Below are 24,524 nucleotides of genomic sequence, written 5' to 3' on the forward strand. Positions count from 1 at the left end.
GATTTCTTAAATATCCCCAAGGATATTTTAAAATCCTGGACGTGATATTCACAGGATTATGTACGAGCACGAGAGTTGTTCAAGCAACACAAAATGCTGGCTCTACAACATACCATTTCACTCCATGCACTGTAAGTGTGAAATGATGGTAAGGAACAGAAGGACATAAAAATCTAACTGACAAGAACAATCTCAAATAAACAACCTACCTACCACATAAAATAATTAGAAAAAGAAGAACAAACAAAACCTAAAGTCAGCAGAAGGAAAAAAATAAAGATCAAGGAGAAAATAAGTAAAATAGAAATTAAAAAAATACGAAAAAAACCCCCAATTAAACCAAGAGCTGTTTTTTTTTTGAAAGAGTAAACAAAACTGACAAACTTCTGGCCAGGCTCACCAAGAAGAAAAGAGAGAGGACACAAATAAAATATGAAAATGGAGAGATTACAATCAACACCACAGAAATTCAAAAAATCATAACAGAAATACCATGAACAATTTGGCAATAAATTGGACAACTTAGAAGAAATAGACAAGTTTCTAGAAACATACAGTCCACCAAAACTGAATCAAGAAAAAATAGATCATTTAAACATACCAATCACAGAAGTGAAATAGAATCACCAGTAAAAAACCTCCCTGCAAACAAAAGTCCAGGACCAGATGGCTTCACTGGGGGATTCTATCAAATATACTGAGAAAAACTCATACCGATCCTTCTCAAACTCTTCCAAAAGACTGAAGAGGAGGGAATACTCCCAAACTCATTCTATGAAACCACCAACACCCTGATACCAAAGTCAGACAAAGACACTACCAAAAAGGAAAATTACAGGCCAATATCACTGAGGAACATAGATGCAAAAATCCTCAACAAAATATTAGCAAACAGAATCCAACAACACATAAAAAAAGACCATAAACACCACGATCAAGTTGGATTTATCTCAGGGACATGAGGATGTTTCAACATATGCAAATGAATCAATACGATACACATCAACAAAAGAAAGGACAGAAATCACATGATCATCTCAATAGATGCGGAAAAAGCATTTGATAAAATTCAACACCCATTTATGATAAAAACTTACCAGTAAGAGCGGGTATAGAGGGAACATACCTCAACATAATAAAAGCTATTTATGACAAACCCACAGCCACCACAGTACTCAAGGGTGAAAAACTGAAAGCCTCCCCACTAAAATCTGGAATAAGACAAGGATGCCCACTCTCACTACTTCTATTCAACATAGTAGTGGAAGTCTCAGCCACAGCAATCAAGGGAGAAAAAGGAATAAAAGGGATCCAAGTTGGAAAAGGAGAGGTAAAACTGTCACTACACGCAGATGATATGATACCATATATAGAAAGCCCTAAAAGCTCCACACAAAAACTTCTAGAGCTGATGAAAGAATTCTGCAAGGTAGCAAGATAAAAGATGAAGATCCAAAAATCAGGCATTTCAAGATAAATGTAGCACGGGAGGCGCGGGCCGGCAGCTCTCCAGGGGGCCACAGCGCAGCAGAACCAGGCAGTACCCTCTGCTCGCGCGGACACCACTGCTGCAGCCCGCGCACCCGGACCGGTTCTACACCTAGGACACCGTGGGGCGCGGCTCGCCACGCCCATCCCCGTGCCCACACTGCCGTCCCCTAACTCCTCCTTCACCAGCCTCGTGTCCTCCTACCGACACCCGGTGTACGAGCCCACCACGATCCACCGTCTTCTAGCACCACTCTGCCGCCGTGCTGGCCGCAGCCTATGGACCCGGAGGCTTCGTGGGCCCTGAGTACCCGTTTCCGCGGTCAGTGAACGATTACACACATGCCCTGCTCCACCACGACCCTCTGGGCAAACCCCTGCTCTGGAGTCCTTTCCTGCAGAGGCCACTGCATAAAAGGAAAGGCGGCCAGGTGAGGTTCTCCAACGACCAGGTCATAGAGCTGGAGAAGTTTGAGACCCAGCAAGGAAGCCTCTCCCTGCCCGAGAGGAAGCGTCTGCCCAAGATGCTGCAGCTTAGCAAGAGGCAGGTCAAAACCTGGTTTCAGAATCGACGTACTAAATAGAAAAGACTAAAACAGGCGAACCCTCAAAACAAAAAAGAACTGTAAAGTTTGGACAATTCCTGTGACCTGAGGCAAGCCTTCCCAGCGAACAGAATAAAGGTGCTTTGGATAGCTCTCAGGGTTCACCCTCCCCTGCCTCCCAGGAGGAACCTGAATCAGAGATCTCACAGGATTCTGATCAGGAAGTGCACATTGAGGGCGATAAAGGCTATTTTAATGTTGGATGATGACGATTGACACTGGCATGTTCAGAAAACTGGACTTGTGAATAACAATTACTATAGAAAACCTCCACAGATGAACTAGAAAACTGTATGAGAAAGGGAATTCATTCTGTAGTATTCTGGAAGGCTAAAATATTTGATGCACTGGCTAAGTAACAAATTCACACTAAACCTTAATTTTGACTTAAATACTCTATGTACTGATTTTAGGTTGTATGATAAAGGGAATCTTCACTGATTAAATTCACACTTAAAAAAATTAAATTGGTTTTTTCTATTTATAATAAGTAATTTTGAACTTTTTGTTAAATTGATAACTTTTATTAAGATTTTAACAGGACCTCCTTGAATGACTTTTCTATAATCTGTATCTACATCCCACTTAATGGAAAAGCAAAGGGGCACTCCAAATCCAGAGGTATGACTTGAAAATGGGGCACACAATTCAGGCAGCCTTGGAATATTTCAAAGGAAACATTTTTCACTTTCTTTGGTAAACATTCTTTACTTTCATATTACATTCTTACACTGCTCTCTTAAATCCAAAACCATCTTAGAGCTCTTGTCCCGGGAACATATGTGTTCTTTTTGTCAGAGAGGAATAGTTCATAAACATAAATGCTTGTTTTGTACTATCACTTAGTACCTGGTTTGACCAAGGTGCTAAGGGGACAGCACAGTCCAGTTTAAGCAGAGAAACTTACTCATCAGTGACTAAAATTAATCACAGATGAAGTAGAAGTAGCAGGTTAGTTAAATGTAAGGAGACCTTAGATATGCATTTTATGTTAAATAGTGTTTATAATGTATGTATATAATTGTTCACTGTAAAAAAAAAAATAGCCCAAATGGTTTGTTATTTTAAATGAATAACTTGTCTATAAAATAAATCCGTCGGTGGGACAACTGATCTCAAAAAAAAAAAATCACTTTCATTTCTTTACACTAACAATGAATTAGCAGAAAAAGAAAGTAAAGAAACAATCCCTTTTAAAATTGCATTCAAAACAGTAAAATACTTAGGAATAAATCTGACCAAGGAGGTGAAAGACTTATACATGGAGAACTACAAAACATTGATTAAGGGAATTAAAGATGACTTAAAGATATGGAAAGATATCCCATGTTCTTGGATTGGAAGAATCAATTACCATTAAAAATGGTCATACTGCCCAAGGCAATCCACGGATTTAATGTGATCCCTATCAAATTACCCAGGACATTTTTTTTTCCCCACAGAAAAAGAACTATCCTAAAATTTACATGGAATCACAAAAGACCCAGAATTGCCAAAGCAATATTGAAGAAAAAGAACAAAGCTGGAGGAATAAACCTCCCAGACTTCAGACAATACTACAGAGCTACAGTCATCAAAGAGTGTGGTATTAGCATAAAAACCAGATATATGGATCAGTGGAACAGAACAGACAGGCCAGAAATAAACCCACAGACGTATAGTCAACTAATCTTTGACAAAGGAGGCAAAAACAAGACAGTCTCTTCAGCAAATAGTTTTGGGAAAACTGGATAGCAGCATGTTAATCAATGAAGTTAGAACACTCCCACAATACATACACAAAAATAAACTCAGAACTTAAATATAAGCAAGACATGATAAATCTCCTACAAGAGAATGTGGGTAAAACATTCTCTGACATAAATCTCAGCAATGTTCTCCTAGGGCAGTCTACCCAGGCAATAGAAATAAAAGCAAAAATAAACAAATGGGACCTAATTAAACTTACAAGCTTTAGAACAGCAAAGGAAATCATAAGCAAAACAACAAACTATGGGATGAGAGAAAATATCTGCAAATGATGTGACTGACAAGGGCTTAATTTCCAGAATATATGAATAGCTCACACAACCTAATAAAAATACAAACAACCCAATCCAAAAATGGGCAGAATAAACAAACAAGCAATGCTCCAGTGAAGACATACAAATGGCCAATAGGCACATGAAAAAAAAAACAAAAAAACCCTCAATATCACTATTTATCAGAGAAATGCAAATCAAAACTACAGTGAAGTATCAACTCACACCAGTCAGAATGGCCATCATTCAAAAGTCCACACAACAATAAATGCTGGAGAGGGTATAAAGAAAAGGGAATTCTCCTACACTGCTGGTGGGAATGTAGTTTGGTGCAGCCATCACGGAAAAACAGTATGGAGAGTCTTCAAAACACTAAAAATTGACTTACCATATGATCCAGCAATCCCACTCCTGGGTATATATCCAGAGGGAATTCTAATTCTAAAAGATACATGCACCCCAATGTTCACAGCAGCACTGTATATAATAGCCAAAACATAGAAAACAACCTAAATGTCCACTGACAGATGACTGGATAAAGAAGCTGTGGTATATTTATACAATGGACTACTCCTCAGCCATAAAAAAGAATAAAATAATGCCATTTGCAGCAACATGGATGGACCAAAGGATCGTCATTCTAAGTGAAGTAAGCCAGAAAGAGAAAGAAAAATATCATATGATATCACTCATATGTGCAATCTAAAAAAAAAAGACACTATAAACTATTCTACAAAACAGAAAGAGACTCATAGACATGGTAAACAAACTTACGGTTACCGGGGAAAGGGAGTTGGAAGCGATAAATTGGGAGTATGAGATTTACAAATGTTTGCCACTATACATAAAAACAGATTTAAAAAAAAGTTTCTTCTGTATAGCAAAGGGAACTATGTTCAATATCTTGTAATAACATTTAATGAAAAAGAATACGAAAAGGAATATATGTATGTATATGCATGACTGGGACATTGTGCTGTACACCAGAAACTGACACACTGTAACTGACTGTACTTCAATTCAAAAAATAAGTTAACACCTATCCTTCTGAAACTATTCCAAAAAACTGCAGAGGAAGGAACACTTTCAAAGTCATTCTATGAGAACTTCATCACCCTGATACTAAAACCAGACAAAGATATCACAAAAAAAAAAAAAAAAAAAAAAAAATTCAAAGCCAGTATCACTTATGAATATGGATGCAAAAATCCTCAACAAAATACTAGTAAATCAACTCCAAGAATGCATTAAAAGGATCACACACCATGATCAAGTGGGATTTATTCCAGGGACGCAGGGATTTTTCAATATCTGCAAATCAATCAACATGATACACCACATTAACAAATTAAAGAATAAAAGCCATATGATAAATCTTAATAGATGCAGAAAAAGCTTTTGATAAAATTCAACATCCATTTATGATCAAAATTCTCCAGAAAGTGGGCAGAGACAACATAAACAAATGGAAAGATATACTGTGTTCTTAGATTGGAAGAATCAGTATGGAAAAAAGGGCCATACTGCCCAGGGCAATTTATAGATTTAATGCAGTTCTTATCAAATTACCAATGACCTTCTTCACAGAGCTGGAACAAAAAATGTTAAAATTTGTATGGAAACACAAAAGACTCCAAATAGCCAAAACAATCTTGAAAATGAAGAACGGAGCTGGGGGAATCATGCTCCCTGGCTTCAGGCTATGCTACAAAGCTAGAGTAATCAAAACAGTATGTTACTGGCACAAAAGCAGACACATAGATCAATGGAACAGGGAAGTCCAGAAATAAACCCACGCACTTACAGTCAATCTACAACAAAGGAGGCAAGAATATACAATGGAGAAAAGACAGTCTCTTCAAAAAGTGGTGCTGGGAAAACTGGACAGGTACCTGTATAAGACTGAAATTAGAACATTCTCTAACCCCATATATAAAAATAAAGTAAATGGATTAAAGACCTAAATGTAACACCAGATACTATAAAACTCTTAGAGGAAAACATAGGCAGAACACTCTCAGACATAAACCACAGCAATGTATTTTTTGAACCAGCTCCTGGAGTAATGGAAATAAAAGCAAAAATAAACAAATAGGATCCATTTAAGCTTAAAAGCTTTTGCACAGCTAATGATACCATCAACAAAACAAAAAGACAACCTACAGAATGGGAGAAAAATATCTGCAAATGATGTGACTGACAAGGGCTTAATTTCCAAAATACACAAACAGCTCAAACACCTTAATATCAAAAAAACAAGCAACCCAATCCAAAACTGGGCCTAAGACCTAAACAAGCAACGCTTCAATGAAGACCTACAAATGGCCAATAGGCACATGGAAAAAAAAAAAGACTCAATATCACTACTTTTCAGAGAAATGCAAATCAAAACTACAGTGAAGTATCAACTCACACCAGTCAGAATGGCCATCTTTAAAAAGTCCACAAACAATAAATGCTGGAGAGGGTATAGAGAAAAGGGAACTCTCCTATACTGCTGGTGGGAAGGTAGTTTGGTGCAGCCTATGGAAAACAATATGGAGATTCCTCAAAAAATTAAAAATAGACCTACCGTATGATCCAGCAATCCCACTCTTGTGTATATATCCAGAGGGAATTCTAATTCTAAAAGATGCATGCACCCCAATGTTCACAGCAGCACTGTATATAATAGCCAAAACAGAAAACAACCTAAATGTCCACTGACAGATGACTGGATAAAGAAGCTGTGGTATATTTATACAATGGACTACTCCTCAGCCATAAAAAAAGAATAAAATAATGCCATTTGCAGCAACATGGATTGACCAAAGGATCGTCATTCTAAGTGAAGCCAGAAAGAGAAGGAAAAACACCATAAGATATCACTTATATGCGGAATCTATTTTAAAAAAAAAGGCAAATGAACTTATTTATAAAATAGAAACAGACTCACAGACATAGAAAACAAATCTACAGTTACCAGGGGGGAAAAGGGATGGGAAGGGATAAATTGGGAATTCTAGATTTGAAGATATTAACTAATATACATAAAACAGACAAACAAGTTGATACTGTATAGCAGTGAACTATATTCAATATCCTATAGTAACCTACAGTGAAAAATATGAAAATGAATATGTATGTTCCTCTATGACTGAAGTATTGTGCTGTATACCAGAAATTGACACAACATTGTAAACTGACTATACTTCAATTAAAAAAAAAAAAAAAAGACACAAGCACCTCAATGTTCATAGCAGCACTATCTACAATAGCCAAGATATGGAAACAACCCAAATGTCCATTGACAGATGACTGGATAAAGATGCGGTGTGTATACATACATACAAACACACACACACACACACACACACACACAATGGACTACTACTCAACCATAAAAAAGAAGAAAATAATGCCATTTGCAGCAACATCGATGGATCTGGAGATTGTCATTCTAAGTGAAGTAAGCCAGAAAGAGAAAGGAGAAAGAAGAATACCATATGGTATCACTTTTTGAAGAATCTTAAAAAAAAAAAAAAAGCAAACAAACTTATTTGCAGAACAGAAACAGACTCTCAGACACAGAGAACAAACGTGTAGTTACCAGGAGGGTGGGGAGGTAGGAGGGGATAAACTGGGAGTTTGAGATTTGCAGATACTCATATATATATAGAATAGATAAACAAGTTCATGCTGTATAGCACAGGAAACCATATTCGGTATCTTGTAGTAATTTATGGTGAAAAAAATACAAAAAAACGAATATATGTATGTTCATGTACAACTGAAACACTGCTGTACACCAGAAATTGACCCAAAAATTGTAAACTGCCTATACACTTCAGTAAATACATATGAAATATATATATAATATATAGAAATAAAATTATATATACATAAAAAGAAGAAATCTAACCGTGATCATCTATACTCATTCTTTTGGAGGAAAAGTACTGAAGTCTGTCAGTGAATGTGCAAAACTACCAGCTCTGAAGCTCTGTCAACAGGTGCTCCAGGGACAAGGGAGCCTCAGCACGTTGAGATGCCTGGAGCCTCCCTGAGCACTAGGTCACCAGAAGGCTCAAGTGGGTCCCCTGGTCATTCTGCAGTGGGCACAGCCAACATATCACAGAGGCGTCCTTAAACCTCAAAGATAACGTGATAGGAAAACTAGAACTAAAGGAAGCTGGGTTCGAGGTATGGTCCTTCTATTAACTAGCTTTCAGCTTTGCAAACTCAGATAAACCCCTTAACATCTAGGCTGGCCTTTTCTTATTTAAATGTAGAAAATTTCCCAAATCTTTCTTGCTATATATCTGTCTTCCAAGTTAACGTTAAGTGAAAATTCTGTCGTGATTTCAGACCAACGTTAAGTGAAAGGTGATGGGCGTACTCATGGGTGCATGTAAGTTGCAGACAACGAGTGTTTCAAAAGGGAGTTTATTTGTTAAACATCTTCATGTTATTCTGATTTTCATCCAATTTAAGACACTATGAATTTATAACAGTTACGCGCCACTAAGAAAGTTAAAATACAATCAATTATAATTATGTCATGTATTCATTATATGACACAACCTGACAGCTGTGGTGTTAAAATCTGAATAAAATGTCTGTCTTGAAATTGAAATGCACCACTTTGTACTGTGCTCCCAGGTGCTGAATATTAAGTTTCTATTTGCTTTGCTTTCCTTTAGTTTTTTTAGCAAAACTGATTAAGTTAATAAACTTAAAAATGAAATTCATGGATAAAAAACAAATCAGCACTTTCCTTTGTGGATGTATGTTATGTACAGACCTCCCACAGAACATTCTCCCTTCCATTATCCAGTGTACTTCCCATGCTTGGACAAATCTGCCCTCCCTCCAGTCTCCTAAATGCCACTGGGGGGTGAACACCAGTCTCGAGGGAAACCTGTACTGCATGCAAAGAGTGCGGACAGTTTAGTTTTAACCAGCAGAGCCCTGTGCAGACATTTCAATGAACTGAAGTAGTTTCATTAGCTGTTATCTAGCACTGTATTAAAAGAACCCTCTTCTTCACTAAAGAGAGCAAATACAAAATTGCGAATTTAGTGTTATTTTAGATGTGTGAAAATACAGCTCTGAATATTTTCCAGATTTAATGTTAGCATCTTTGTTGGTAAGTAATGAGCAGTCATTCAAGTAGTATTTATTAAGCGTCAAATCTAGGAATAATGATTCTCAATATCATGATTCACGAGTATGTTGAAATACCAAACATACACTGTACTAGTGTAATTTTTTCCTCAATTTTTTTTTAAATAATAAAGCAATGCATTCAATTCTAGGCAGGTGGCAAATCTTAAATGTTAAAGAAAGAAAGGATGAAACATTTGCTTTTGAAATAACGCATTCTTGCTTTTTGAAAGCATTTTATCTATGTGTGCAGTTACTGAAGTAAAATATTTGTACTTGGCAGAGTTGTCTTTACCAAATGTCAGAGCTCAGACCTCTCTTTGGTTAGAGACATGGGGATTAAAGTCTTCCTGCTATCAAGTTGGCAATTAATCTTCAAAGAAATGTAGTGAAAGTAGTTGACAATTACTAGATGGAATTTATGTTAACTTTTTTGTAACAAATTCTTCTTGAAAAATAACATTTATATTTTATATTTATCGGTTGTCATAGGGCCCTGTTACCTTTAAACTTGCTTCTGGATTCTAGCTTGTTTAAATTGAGCTGTTGTATAGAAACTCAGCTCTTGTTCACAGAGGAAAGGAGGGTCAGCAAATTAACATACTTAATTATCGATGCTAATAGTTACAACTTTTAGTATAAATAGTGTCCAAAATATTAGTTAGGATTAATAAATTCATACATACAGAATATCTATTTAGGTCTATGTATCTATACTACAAACCTCTACACCTCACTAAGCAATTTATCTTCACAATAGTGGAAAGTACATTAGTTGGGAGTCAGGAAGACAGGAATCCAGTGCTATCAGAGGTGTGAGCTTTGGGAGAGTAACTGAACCTCTCTAAACTGGGGCTTACTCATCTGCTAAATAAAAATAACTCCTGTCTTCTTGAAAAACTGTAACAAGGAGCAGTGACATCACGGGTTAGTATTTCTAAGTGCTGTAAAAATGCAAACCATTACTATTAATGTTATCTATGTTCAGGAGGAGAGTGATTATCATAAATAGAAACTTTTGATCCAATGGAGTTATTTTTTCAGGTGAAAGATAACATCCTAGAATTCCAGATTCAAAAACTCAAGATTCTTGAAATTTTTCCTTCCTTAAAAATTTTATGTAAAAAAAAAAAAACACTTTTATAGAAAGTCTAAGCATCCTTATCCTTTTTATAAATCATGGAAGATACTGTGACTTAGAAGTCAGTTGCATTTCTGTCAACAATGAACTAGCAGCAAAAGAAAGTAAAGAAAGAATCCCTTTTAAATTTGTATCAAAAACAATAAAATACTTAGGAATAAATCTGACAAAGAAGGTGAAGGAGTTATACATGGAGAACCAAAAAACAATGATTAAGGAAATTAAAGATGACTTAAAGAACTGGAAAGACATCCCATGCTATTGGATTGGAAGCTGAAATATGGTTAAAATGGTCATAATGACAAGACAACCTACAGATTTAATATTATCCGTATCAAATTACCCAGGACATTTTTCACAGAACTAGAACAATCCTAAAATTTATATGGAATTACAAAAGACCCAGAATTGCCAAAGCAATATTGAAGAAAAAGAATGAAGCTGGAGGAATAACCCTCCCGGACTTCAGACAATTCCTCTGAGCTACAGTAATCAAAACAGCGTGATACTATCGTAAAAACAGACATATGGATCAGTGGAACAGAAAAGAGACCCCGAAATAAACCCACAGACCTATGGTCAATTAATCTTTGACAAATGAGGCAAGAATATACAGTGGAGAAAAGACAGTCTCTTTAGCAAGTGGTGGTGGGAAAACTGGACAGCAGCATGTAAATCAATGAAGTTAGAACACTCCCTCACTCCATACACAAAAATAAACTCAAAATGGCTTAAAGACTTAAACATATGACATGATAAATCTTCTAGAAGAGAACATAGGTAAAACATTCTCTGACATACATCTTAGCAATGTTCTCCTAGGGCAGTCTACCCAGGCAATAGAAACAAGAGCAAAAATAAACAAATGGGACCTAATTAAACTTAAAAGCTTTTGCACAGCAAAAGAAACCATAAGCAAAATGACAACCTATGGAATGGGACAAAATATCTGTAAATGATGCGACTGACAAAGGCTTAATTTTCAGAATATATAAACAGCTCAAACAACTTAATGACAACAACAAAAAAATCCAATCCAAAAATGGATAGAAGATCTAAACAAGCAATTCTCCAATGAAGACATACAAATGGCCAATAGGCACATGAAAAAATGCTCAATATTGCTAATTATCAGAGAAATGCAAATCAAAACTACAATAAGGTATCATCTCACACCAGTCAGAATGGCCATCATTCAAAAGTCCATGAACGATAAAATGCTGGAGAGGATGTGGAGAAAGAGAACCCTCCTACACTGCTGATGGGAATGTAGTTTGGTGCAGCCATCGTGGAAAACTGTATGCAGATTCCTCAAAACACTAAAAACAGACTTATCATATGATCTAGCAACCCCACTTCTGGGTATATATCCAGAGGGAACTCTTAACTCGAAAAGATACACACAGCCCAATGTTCATAGCAGCACTGTATACAACAGCCAAGACATGGACGCAACCTAAATGTCCATCAACAGATGACTGGGTAAAGAAGTTGTGGTGTATTTATACAATGGAACACTACTCAGCCACAAAAAAGAATAAAATGACATTTGCAGCAAGTGAAGTAAGTCAGAAAGAGAAATACCATATGATATCACTCATATATGGAATCTATTTATTTTTTGGGGGGGTAATTAGGTTTATGTATTTATTTATTTTTCTTTAATAGAGGTACTGAGGTTTGAACCCAGGACCTCATGCATGCTAAGCGTGCACTCTACCACTTGAGCTATACACTCCCCCTATATGGAATCTAAAAAAAAAGAAAGGAAAAAAAAAAAAGGTATCATCTACAAAACAGAAACTTGCAGACATAGTAAACAACCTTATGGTTACCAGGGGTGGGAAGGGATAAATTTGGGAGTTTGAGATTTACAAAAGTAGCCACTATATATAAAAATAGACTTAAAAAGTTTCTTCTGTATAGCACAGGGAACTATATTCAATGTCTTGTAATAACTTTTAACGAAAAAGAATATGAAAATGAATATATGTATATATATGCATGACTAGGACACTGTGCTGTACACCAGAAACTGACACATTGTAACTGACTGCACTTCAATTAAAACAAACAAAAAAAAAGACAGAGATGTTTAAAAAAAAAAAGAATTCCATCCAAAAGAAGAAAAAAAGACTTTACATTTGTCTTATAAAGTGCTCATCTCATTACAGACAGAAAAATTACTTTGATGAATGAGGAAGTTAATTTGTATACTGGGGGGCCCCCCAAACCGGAGGCCACCCCAGTGGCCTAAACCACACCACAAATCTAGACCCAAGTCCGCCTGTGTTACAGGAAACGTGTCAAGGAATCCTAACATATCCATCACAATCCTCCCACTCAGCTTAGCTAGCTTACCTTCCCCTAGAAAACAGGATCTGCTGGCCTTATAAGGAAATGCCCGCCCTCCTGGCCAGTCACACCGTGTTTCCACATTGCCTCTTCCAGCAAGCTCTTCTACAGAACTCGTCCCTGCCCAAAATCCTCAGGGAAGAGCCCTCCACTCCTTGTGAGGCTCTGCATTCCCCCAATCTGTGGACTAAGACTCTTCCCTTGAATAAAGGACAGCAAATTCGTTACTAAAATGTGTTATTTTTGTCATTTGACACAAATAATTCACAAAGAAATGTTAACTTACTGACAACACGTAAGACTCAGAATTGACAGTTTTTGAGAGGAATGAATATGAAACACAATCAGACTCCACGGGATACAAATTAGAGAACATGTTTTCTTTTCAAAAAGTAGTCAAGAACAACACATGTTCTTGATCATGGAATGCCAAAGGCTTTGAAAATTCTGGCTATTTGACAAAATTCAACCTACTGAACCAAAAGTCATTTCACAGGCTGTTTACAGATTTTAAGTTGCCAAAATACATGAACACTGAAGGAGCTTCCTCTATAATAAGAGTTCCTCCTATAGGTAAATAAGAAAGCAAAGCTTTGAAAAGAATGAGAAACAAAAAACAAGATTAAAGAGCCAACTTAAGACCAAAGTCCATTTAAAAATGCCATTTACAGTATCATAACTGGAATTCTTGGGATGATAAAATTACAATGGCATGTTATCGCAAACTGAGAAAACATGTATAAAATAATGTTTATTGAAATGGTATCAGCAAGAGAAAAGCAACAAATAACATGCAAGGGAACTCCCATAAGGTTACCAGCTGATTTTTTCAGCAGAAACTCTACAGACCAAAAGGGAATGGCAAGATATATTTAAAGTGATGAAAGCGAAAAACCCACAACCAAGAATACTCTATCCAGCAAGGCTCTCATTCAGATTTGATGGAGAAATCAAAAGCTTCACAGATAAACAAAAGCTAAAAGAATTCAGCACCACCAAACCAGCTTTATAACAAATGTTAAAGGAACTTCTCTAGTCTTCAAACCAAAAGAAAAGAACAAAAAGCAGAAGAAAAAAAAAGACCTACTAAAGATTGTTTTGGCAGTTTGGGGTCTTTTATGGTTCCATATAAATTTTGGAATTGTTTATTCTAGTTCTGTGAAAATTGTTGAGTACTTTGACAGGAGCTGCATTGGATCTGTGGGTTGCTTTGTGTAGTACAGCCATGTTGATAATGTTGATTCTTCCAATCCAAGAGCACAAGGTATCTTTCCATTTCTTTGTATCATCTTCAATTTCCTTCATCAGTGTTTTACAGTTTTCAGAATATAGGTAATCTCCTTGGTTAAGTTTATTTCTAGATATTTTGTTCTTTTTGATGCAATGGAAATGTTTATGTCAGTTATAAAATTCTGGTTTTTGAAGTGGAAAAAAAAAGTGAATGAAGGGCTGCAAATGGCAAAGTAGCCTTCTTTCTTATGGATGAGTTGTATTCCATTACATATATATGCTGCATCTTCTTTATCCATTCATCTATTGATGTACACTTACGATGCTTCCGTATCTTGGCAATTATAAATAATGTTGCCGTTAATAGGGTGTATGTGTCTTTTTGAATTAATTCTTATTTTGTGGTTGGCTTTATTCCTTTGATAACTAAGCTAAAAAAGCTAAAGCTCTAAACATTCTTAGAAACAATGAACAGTACATATATGTAAATTTAAAAATATGTGCAGTATATTGTGTATATGTACTTACATGTAATATTCTATATGTGCAGTCAAATTGTAACAATTCTACCTAATAAAACTGAAAAATGAAAAAAAAAGAAATGATATCATTATTGCCTCCTTAATATCTTAAAAATAATACCCAACAAAAAGTGCAGATTCATTTCTAGTGTAGTCAGTAACATCTAAAAATACAGGATTATTTCACTGAAAAGGTTGGGGAGGATGGGGAGTAAAGACTAAACTGATGCTGGTGAAACGTCAAAATGTATTGTACATTGTTAGAGGATCTTAAATGTTCATTTTCTATTTCTTAATCCAAGGTTACAACAGAAATATGCTTTCAAACTATGGCCTGACTCTCTCTCCTAATCTGTCTCATAATCAACTATGCAAAAAGAAAAGTTTGTTTCAACCATAACCCATAAAAAAAGCAATGGAGAAACGTGTCTTCACAGCTCCTGGACAGTAAGAAAGGGTAACAAGGGGAAAGGTGCTCTCTTTTAAAAACTTCTGACTGCAACTTTTGCTCTGCTAAATTCTGCAACCTTTAAAAAGTCATTTAATTTATTATCAACTCACTTTATTCATCTGTAAAATGAGAAGACTGGGCCATAACTGCAAAAGAAGTCAAGGATTGTCCACCCCTAAAATTCTAACAGTCTTTGGCTGCACCAGAGCCAGCTTAGACCACTGAAGAGCCATCCTCTCTAAAGTGGCCGAGCACCTTGGGCTACCAGGTTCCATGCCCTCAGCCCCATGTGGAAGCCCCCAGGGAAAGCAGTTCAGATCCGACTACTTTTCCTAGGCTGAGGTAGGAGGGGAGAAGCAAAGTATTTTCCACGTGAGAACTGCAGAGTCAGCCACAGGGAGAATGTAGTTTCACTGTGATCAGGCAGCCTAGGAGTTCCTCAGAGCATGAAATCGTTCAGGAGAGATTTCAGGACAAGTCTGGTACAAACAGCTCTTAGACTTTCAACCTTAAATAAGATTTCAGATTTGTAAGGGCCTCCACTAAAACATTTTTTAAAGTCATATTTAACAAACCCTGTTTGAATGTCTGCTATATCTAAGTTCTAGCTCCCCAGGCGCAGCAGGCAATGTAAGCCCCTAACCCCAAGGATTCAAAATCCTTTACAGGGGGTAAAAAATCCCACAGGCAATCACACAAATGTTGGCATGATTTCATGTTTTTAGAAGTGTCAGCTCTGAATAATGAAAATCATAGTCTTTAGAATAAAGCACTTTCAAAACAACTGCCCCAAATCTTGTCGTGGTGAGAAACACCCTTCCTTACATGCTGCGTGGTTGGCACTGCAAGAGAGTCCTGTGATCCCAGGGGTCAGAGATGCTGAAAAGGCTCATAAGCTTCTGAATGCAGCCAAGGGCCCTGCCATGGACAGAGGGTAATGGAAAGCAAGAAAGTCACTAGAGAGGTACAGGAACACCTGATTCAGGACGAATGAACACGGCAGAAAGGCAGGTGTTACGCTGCCCTGGAGGTCAGCCTTGCCGAGCCTTTGTGATTTAAAGGTAAATGACCAACCACCAGTGGAGGTTTTACAAGGAAGCAGGCCCAGATCAGACCCTGTTCAGCCCATGTCCTGACAGTGTAACAGTGGTGTTAGAGTGAAGACTCTGAGACACCCCCAAAAGGTCAACTAAGACAATTTTGAGGTTCAGAGGAACTTTGAGATCCCTGAGTTCAATTCAGCATGTTGTTTAAGACCAGGATGTGGTAAATTATAAAAGTACTATCAAAAAAAGGATATAATTAAAACATATTTGAATCAGTTATCAGGAAAGACCACATTACCAGGAAAAGGAGCACAGGGGATTTAAAACATTTTAGAATAAATACTTCCCAACTTGGCACCCTTGTCATCCTTTCTAACCCTTAGTTTCCTTGTCTGGTGCCCACTCATTAGGTTACTGGACAAAATCAACATAATCCTTAGCCCAGCGTCTGGCATATAGGAAGCCCTCGATACATAAGCCCCTGTTTCACTATGTCCTGAACATCATCTACTAAAGGTTAGTGGAATACTATTCCATCCTGAAATGTCTGCACTAATAAGACAGGGGACGAGGGCAATACATGAATAAACGGAAAGGGAATAAACTCTGGACTGTGTTTCTGTTCTTGTATTTGAGTAAGAGAAGCCCTGGTCTTCCTGAAATTCACACAGCTCTTAGAACAAATACGAAACCACGATTGTCCACAGGTTCCTGCAAACCCACAGCTCCTAGTGGCCCCGCCAACTTTTCCAGATTCACCGGGAGCTCTTATAAACCTTGATACTGTCCTGGTTCTGAAAATAATAATCCTCTCCACCCCCACCCCCTTCACCTCCGTTTGTTGCCCACCAGGGAGCAAAAATGTGCAGACTCAATATTAACAGCGGCCACATACCACAACCAGCACTTTCCCCAGAGCTGGAGCCCCAGTTACTGAGATTCACTGGCTCAAAGGAAACATTTCCCACAATAGAAACAAGCAAAACAGGCAAGCAAGGCCACCTCTAGCAATTCATCCCCTAAAGCAGTTCAGTTTTACGTCTTCTGTCCTAGTCTCTGAGCTCTCCCACTCTCCCTTCCCGTGGTTAAAACAGGTTATCAAGAAGGGAAGATATAGCTCAGTGGCAAAGCCATGCTTATCATGCACACGGTCCCGGCTTCAGTTCCCTACCTCCTCTAACAAACAAACAAACATGTTATCAAGGAAGAATGTGACCTCCAGCATGACTGGCAAAGAGATTTCCAAGCCAGCTGGGTGCAAAGCCTTAAACCTGTGATTCTCAATACTGACTGCACACCAAAATTACCTGGAGAGCTTTTTAAACTGCACCTGAGGCTCCTGAATCAAAATGTCAGGTGGAGGCTCCCCAGGTAGTTTTTAAAAGCTCTGTGGGTGATTCTGATATGCAGGCAGGGTTGAAAAGCACTACTCTGCACCAGCAATTCACACAGGCATTTACGAAAGACCAAAGGAATTTTACCCTGAATTTATGCCAGCATAGCAGCTGCCAATAAAGCCTCCTCTTCCTCCCTGTCTTGCACTCCAAGTTAAAAGGTGGTCTAACCCCAATTTGGCTACACAGAACTAGGACAGGGGAGCTACACTGCTGAGAACGAAGTTTGATAGGTCAGACTTGTACTCAGTCCAGCTGAGGAACAAATTCAACTGTGTGCATACAGGAAGCCAAAGCAAAAAAACAAACAAACAAACAAAAAAAAAAAAACCAAAAACGGAAGCACACGCAGTGATGATTCATATTGTCTATAATAATCCACTGCAGCCTGTACCTAATGATGCTCAATAAATATTTACTGAATGCATAAATGAACAGGAGCTTAAACTCCTAATTCCTCTTCACTGGAATAGAGTTAATTGTTTCTGGAAAAATCTGCTGGGAATCAAATTATAGGAGAAGGTAAAAGTAACCAAAGGAGAGAGACAAAATTCAAAGGGTACCCCACTAAGTCTACTAATTATGGAGATAACCAAAAACTCTCAGGGAATACTTGAGTAGCTGAATTCTATACTGGTCAAGTGGTGACAAAGCGGTAAAGACAAGAAGATGCCCACCATAAAATCTAGTCCACCTTTTCTCCTCAACAACAGAAACACAGTTTTACTTTGGGGAGCTAATCACCCCTCCAGTTAGGGATGGCTGTACTGATGACACTCTGGCCAATGTGATAAAAGCAGCAGAATTATACAGTGATTCTGGGAGTCTCCTTAAGGAAAAGGGAGGCATTCTTAACTCTTCCTGCATCCTGCTGCCTGCAGCCATCCTGGGCCAGGAGTATGAGGGCCATTTCCCAGAAATGGTGTAGAGAACCAGGACTTCAGAGGCCATGTAACAAGCCTGGACTTTCCAACTGTGGACCCTCCGCAAACTAATTCTGAATGATACAATCATGACTCTAACTTGTAAGTTTAGGGAAGCTATAAAAACAAAAGCTAATTATCCAAAACCAGAGCCTTCCTAATCCAAACGTACATACACTGAACAGCACCATGAGCGCTACAGTGCATCGTTTACTGAGCACTTACTGTGAGTCAGACACTCATTACCTCATTCAATCCTCACAACATTCCCACGAGGTAGGTATCATCTTCATATTAAAGGTGATGTAACAGAGGTTCAGAGTTTAATAGTTTGCATAAAGTCAAAAAGCTGGTAACAGCTGGACCTAGAAATCCCACCCAAGTTGATCAGACTCCAAAAGCCCATGCTTTATCCACTAATCATGTTGAGTCTGCAAGGAAAGCCCAATACATTTATCTTGAACAGATACCCAGATCCTCAAGTTAGCAGCATACAGTCAGCAGTTATGGTCTCACCGACAAGGCTGGCCTTTCTTGCATTCAATGTCTTTTTTTTTTTTTTTAACCCCCTTTCAAAGTAAAAAACACTTAGTAGACACTCAAAAATTAATACTAGTTCCCTTGTAATTGCCCTTTTAATTTTACAAGATTTCAAAGTAATGTAACTATTCTATTTAATTGCTAAATTGTTCTCACTTAAAGTCACACAAAAAAGAACAAATACTAAATCAATTCTGTATTTCAGTCATATAAACAGAAAATATACACGGTGTCTTGAAGACATTTTCCGTGCCTTGAAAAAAAAAAAGGTCGAGTTCATCAGCATAGAACTACCTGGCATTTTCTCCTTCCAACTGGAAGAATTTTTAATCACGTCCACAAAGAGACACCTTGAGGTGAGAGGAACAACGCCCAGGGCTTTCCCAGTTTTAGCACTGGAAATCCTGCATACTGGGAACCCCCTCAGTCCTGGGAAAATCTGGAAGATTAATCACTCTACAGCCTCAGGGTACCATATATATATATGCATAGGTATGTTTTCAACAAAATTTATTAAAACGTGGGCCGTTTATACTAAATTGGAGATGAGCATTATTGTACAGTATGGTTTTAAGATATTCGGGCAGCTAAGAAAGAAAATTATAAAGCTTTACATGATCAGGCTTAACCAAGAGAATGTAGCTGAGAACATCAAAAGTTTGTCAAATTCTTCCTTGGGATGATATTCAATATGTGCACCAGCATTCACGTTCACCCAGTGGAAAAATGGGTTCCAAACGGACATTTTGTCTACATATAAAATTGATACACTATATGGGGAAAGAATAAGAAAGGAATCAACTCTCAAGCAAGAATTTTAAAGTAAGGACAGTCCCCAACTTACAATGGTTCAACTTACAACTTCTCAACTTTACAGTAGTACAAAAGCAATCCCCATGCAGGAGAAACCCTAATTTGAACTGTGTATTTTGATCTTTCCCAGGCTAGCAATAAGTTGACTGAAAGATACTCTCTCTCAATGCTGGGCAGTGGCAGCTCCGGGGCGGGGGGGAACTGGATCGCTGGCTGGCAGTCATGAGGGTAAACACCCCCAATACACTTATAACCATTGTTTTTCACTTTCATTACAGTATCCAATTACATGAGATATTCACCACTCTTATTATAAAATAGGCTTTGTGTCAGATGATTTTGCCCAACTCTGGGCTAACGTAAGAGTTCTGAGCAGATTTAAGGCAAGTTAGGCTGAGCTATGATGTTCAATAGGTTAGGTGTATTAAATACACTTTCATATTACGGTATTCTCAACTTGACGTTGTGTTGATGAGGACGTAACCCCATCGTTAAGTCAGCAAGATCTGTATCTCATCTCTGAGAAATGGTGGAAATGTGTAATTTTGATGTTTCAGTTCTGTGGTATGATGAGAGGCTAAATGCTCCTGGAAGAGCAGAAACATGAAATCTGTGAGTTAAAAGAGATTGGTCCATTCATTTACTCTCTAAGGTCCTTTCCAACTTGAACCCTCCACAACCCGAGTCATCACTCTGTGACCCCTTTCCTTTACAGGTGGAGCAAGTCAGGCCAGAGAGAAGCCTGACACTCCAGTTCTGGCTGGTGATGGAGCCTGGACTGTTGATTAGCCATATTCTCATCTGAATTATGCTTAGAAACACTTAGAACCAAAAGAGCACGTGGTCAGCAGGGGAAGACAGATGACAACATTCACCTCATGTTGGGTATTTCACTTAGTTGAGCTCATAAACAGATAAACTGGCCTCAGGTTTTAATAAAGAACTTGGAGCCCAGAAACTCTTTAAGCTGTCATTAGTTACTTTCACCACACAATAGCACAATATTCTAAATATATATTGTAGTACTGTTCATCAACTCTCTAAACAAGCTGGAGGAATGAACACAGTAGCTTGAAAACAAGTATCTTTGTAATCTGAAAGACCTTTAAAATACAGAAAACAACTTTCAAAACAAATTGTGTCTGCCGTCCAGTTGTCCCAGCTTCAGGATCTTTTGCAAGCAGAACTAGTATCTGCCTAGTTTAAGGAGTGCCCTTAACAATGAGGAAGCTTGGTGTTTCTTTACTCTGACAACTTGACTCTTGTAACTGAGAGACATTACAAAAGAACACATGTCTACACACATTTACTGGTCCATCAGTGTTACTATCTCTTAATCTGAGAAGGCCGCCAAATTAGAAAAACAGGAAAATCTGCCTTCAAGGGGAAAGATCAATTGTTCTAGGTAGCAGGTGCACAGTGAGTAGATTTTCAATCACTTTCAAGAGCGCCGAATCCTAACCACTAGACCACCAGGGTAGGTCAATCACTTTTGAATTTGCACTGACCCATCTAGATGCCAGCCTTGTGCCCCCATAGCCAATGGCACTGACCATTCCCAACCAATGGGTTTAAGGGTGCAATCTGTGGCTGTGATGCTGACCAAAGCTTGCTTGTCCAAACCACTCTTACCTTGGCTTCAACTGGTACCCCTTTCCTACAAGAGGCAGCAGTGTCTACACACATTCTGCCAAAAGCCAGGGCTGCTGCGCTAAGGAACCTTGAACAAATCACTAACATCTCCTACAATCTGTTTCCTGTTTCCCTTATCTGTGAAAGGGGGTTAATAATCACACGTACTGTCTATAAAACCAAATGAAAAATAAATACATGAAAGAATACTTGAAAGAACTTTATAAATCACAATTATAACACATCATTTAACCAGCTTAGTTAGCAAGACCATATCTCTGACATAACAAAACTGCCCCAGGGGACATATGAGTTCATACATAATCTGTTGCAAGTCTGTTAATAAAATACTTAATTGGGAGTTCGAGATTTGCAGATACAGACTGGTATATATAAAATACATAAACAAGTTCATATAGTATAGCACAGGAAACTATATTCAATATCTTGTAGTAGCTTACGGTGAAAAAGAATATGAAAATGAGTATATTCATTTATGACTGAAGCATTATGCTGTACACCAGAAATTGACACATTGTAAACTGACTATACTTCAATTAAAAAAAAAAACAACTTAAATACACAATAAATCGTTACTAAATTCAAAAGACAGCTTGAGCAAAGCACTATAAATACAAATAGGTAGAATTCTTTAGTATTCTAGCAGTTAGAATGGTACATTACGTGAACCTTATGCTAGAAATCACATGGTTTTTTTTTTTTTTAATGCCAATTTTATATGTGCTCTCCTAGGTCTTCAGGATAAAGGTGCTCGTTAACCATTAATTATGTGCACAGTTCACTTCCCCAATAAAACTTCAATGAAAACACCTCTTACTTGTTTGCATTTTAATCTAAACTGCCCAGATCAACACAGTCCTCCAGTTACAGCCATATTCTGATTTGCAAAAAAAGAGTAAAATGGAATGGAAAAACCCACTACATCCACAGCTATCTATCACTATGAAGAAAAAACAGAATGAAACAACAAAATTAAAGGCAATAGTACTTTTCCAGACACAGACAAAAAGTTCTTAAAAATTCCAATTTCCCAAACTCACTAATACTCAAAGTAACATAATACTCTTTTCATACAGGATGACTGGATCATCTAAAGCATAACCCAAACCCAAACCCTATGATGGAATGCTTATATTAAAATATTCTTCACACAGTTATAAAGACTAATTTAAAAATTAAATTTTGCATATGAAATCTGTACAACTGGAATTGAGTGAAAACAAGAGTATGAGAAATACACTAAGTATTTTCATCTCTTAGAGACTTACCGAAATTATTGCAAGAAAGCCTACAGAATGTAATGAAATAAAACCTGAAAATTGTGACTACATTTTCAGTCGACTTAAAACAGTTTGAACTGAAGGCAGTATCTCTCTTAAATTATTTTAAGCAAATTTTAAATTTCTTCTCTAACAGAACTAATACTTTCTTGCAACAAAATCAGACTATTGTAGTCACAGGCAATCTTTTCTTCAAGATTATGTAACTTCTTTCTAAATGATACCTATGTCTGAGGCTACATCAAAACCAATGTAACTGAAAATAGAAATGGAACTGCTAGATATTCATTTTTAACAAAGATGGAAATTACTTCTCAATTTCCAGAGAGCTGTATCTGAGGAACGACTTTCTCAATAATTAATCAGAATTATCACACAGCAAACACTTCATGTTAATAAGCCAAACTAAACCAGAGTGAATCATCGTCTAACATATATAGAACTGCAAGGCAAAGAGAACTAAGTGACTTTTTAAAGGTTAACTTTTCTCATTCTCTTAATACTTTACAGGTTCAGCTGATGCATGAGACTCGGAAGCCTATAAAAGCCTATTCGTCTCAATTACCTGGATTATAGCAAGTTCTATCCAAAGAGAAGGAAAAAACTATCTGAATACCTGTTCTGAAAAGCCAGCAATAATGATAAATTTGAGAAACAAACCCCCAAACAGAAAACTCTAGAAAGTACAGGCTTCCTTCCACCACCTCGCCTCACCTGACTCCAATCTTTAGCTCTTCACTTCCATTCCGTGGTTAACTTTCAAGATAGGAGGGGAGAAACCTGTTAGAACGGATTTTTAAAAGATAAATACTATAGGTGAAGCAGAAATAAATCTCTAAGGAAGTTGTCCACCCACTCCTTGTCCTACAACCCAAGAAGATACACCTACATGTATTCCAATCGGTGAAGCCGCAACCTAGTGATCTGCAAAGAAGATAGGACCTAAAACAAATCCCAGAGATGGCTACTCTCCCAAGCAGAAAAAAAAACTACTGTAGCTCTTCACCCAGGCAGCTTGGGGGTACGGATAGTCAAACGAATTCCTGCCACTCACAAGTGCGGCATCCCCAGGGCTGGGAAGAGGGAATCCACCCACAGCCCGCTCCACTCCGCGGTAGAGTCCAAGCAGCCCCGGGCCGGGGCGTGTACTCGGCTCCGCCCGGAGACCGAGGAGGAAGCGAGCCAAGCCGCGAGGGAACGCCGGCGGGAGGCAGGAAGGCGCGTGAGCGTGGGCTTACCTGGTGCTGAAGGCGGCTGGGCGTGCGCGCTGCCTCCGCCGCCGCTGCTGCTGCTGCTCCTCGGCTGCGGGCCGCCGCGCCCCGGGACCCAGCACCCCCGCGCAGCGGGAGGGGCCACGATGGCCGGCGCCCGGGTTCCTCCGCCCCCGGCCTCGCCGCGCCAGCTCCGCCGTGGGCGCCAGCAGGTGCAGGCAGCCCCTCAGCGCTCGCCGCCTCACCATCCTGGCCGCGAGCTGGCGCCGCGTCGGCGGCCCACCCGGAGCCCCCAGGCCACGTGGGACCCAGGCCGGACTAAGTTCGCTTCGCGTCGCCCGGTCGCTCACTCATTGTGGCCTTTGAATCTGGCAGCCCTGCCAGCGTCAACCCCGCGCTGGCCGCCGCCGCCGCTCCGGCCTTTACCAAGATGGCCGCCCCCGGGGACCCCGTGCAGAGGCCTTGATTTTAAAGGAGACGCCGCGGGGCGCTTAACCCCTCCGCCCGGCCCGCACTGGCCCGCGCCTCGCGCACACGCCGCAGGAGCCCTTCCAACACCAAACTGGCTCCCTGTCCTAAACCAGAGGCTAACTTTCATATCACGCGAACACCTTCCCGGATACCCGCCATAATTACTAAAAGTAAATAGGATCTTGGTGGCCTCTCATCAATTGCGCCATCATAGCAGACAAGCACTTGGTAGCAGG

At 38.7% G+C, this 24,524-nt stretch overlaps 1 protein-coding gene and 1 pseudogene across 13 annotated transcripts in view; one reads left to right on the top strand and one right to left on the bottom strand.

Moving 5' to 3' along the window:
• NAPEPLD (N-acyl phosphatidylethanolamine phospholipase D) overlaps window positions 1-24,524 on the bottom strand; it is an 89,248-nt gene that overhangs the window by 36,170 nt on the left and 28,554 nt on the right. For 8 of the 13 annotated variants that reach the window (XM_074367612.1, XM_074367615.1, XM_074367609.1 and 5 more), the window contains exon 1: window positions 23,845-24,485. The exons of 2 other annotated variants lie outside the window; for them this stretch is intronic. In XM_074367612.1, coding sequence (XP_074223713.1) covers window positions 23,845-24,065 — 221 coding nt within the window. In that variant the 5' untranslated portion in view covers window positions 24,066-24,485. Of the gene's footprint in view, window positions 1-23,320; window positions 23,387-23,495; window positions 23,627-23,660; window positions 23,817-23,844; window positions 24,486-24,524 lie in introns of those variants that run through there. 3 more of the 13 variants (XM_074367616.1, XM_045510490.2, XM_045510493.2) reach the window with 3 other exon arrangements.
• On the top strand, window positions 59-14,626 carry LOC105062429 (hematopoietically-expressed homeobox protein HHEX pseudogene; annotated as a pseudogene).

Source organism: Camelus bactrianus, chromosome 7 (genome assembly GCF_048773025.1).
Source record: "Camelus bactrianus isolate YW-2024 breed Bactrian camel chromosome 7, ASM4877302v1, whole genome shotgun sequence".
NCBI lineage: Eukaryota > Metazoa > Chordata > Mammalia > Artiodactyla > Camelidae > Camelus > Camelus bactrianus.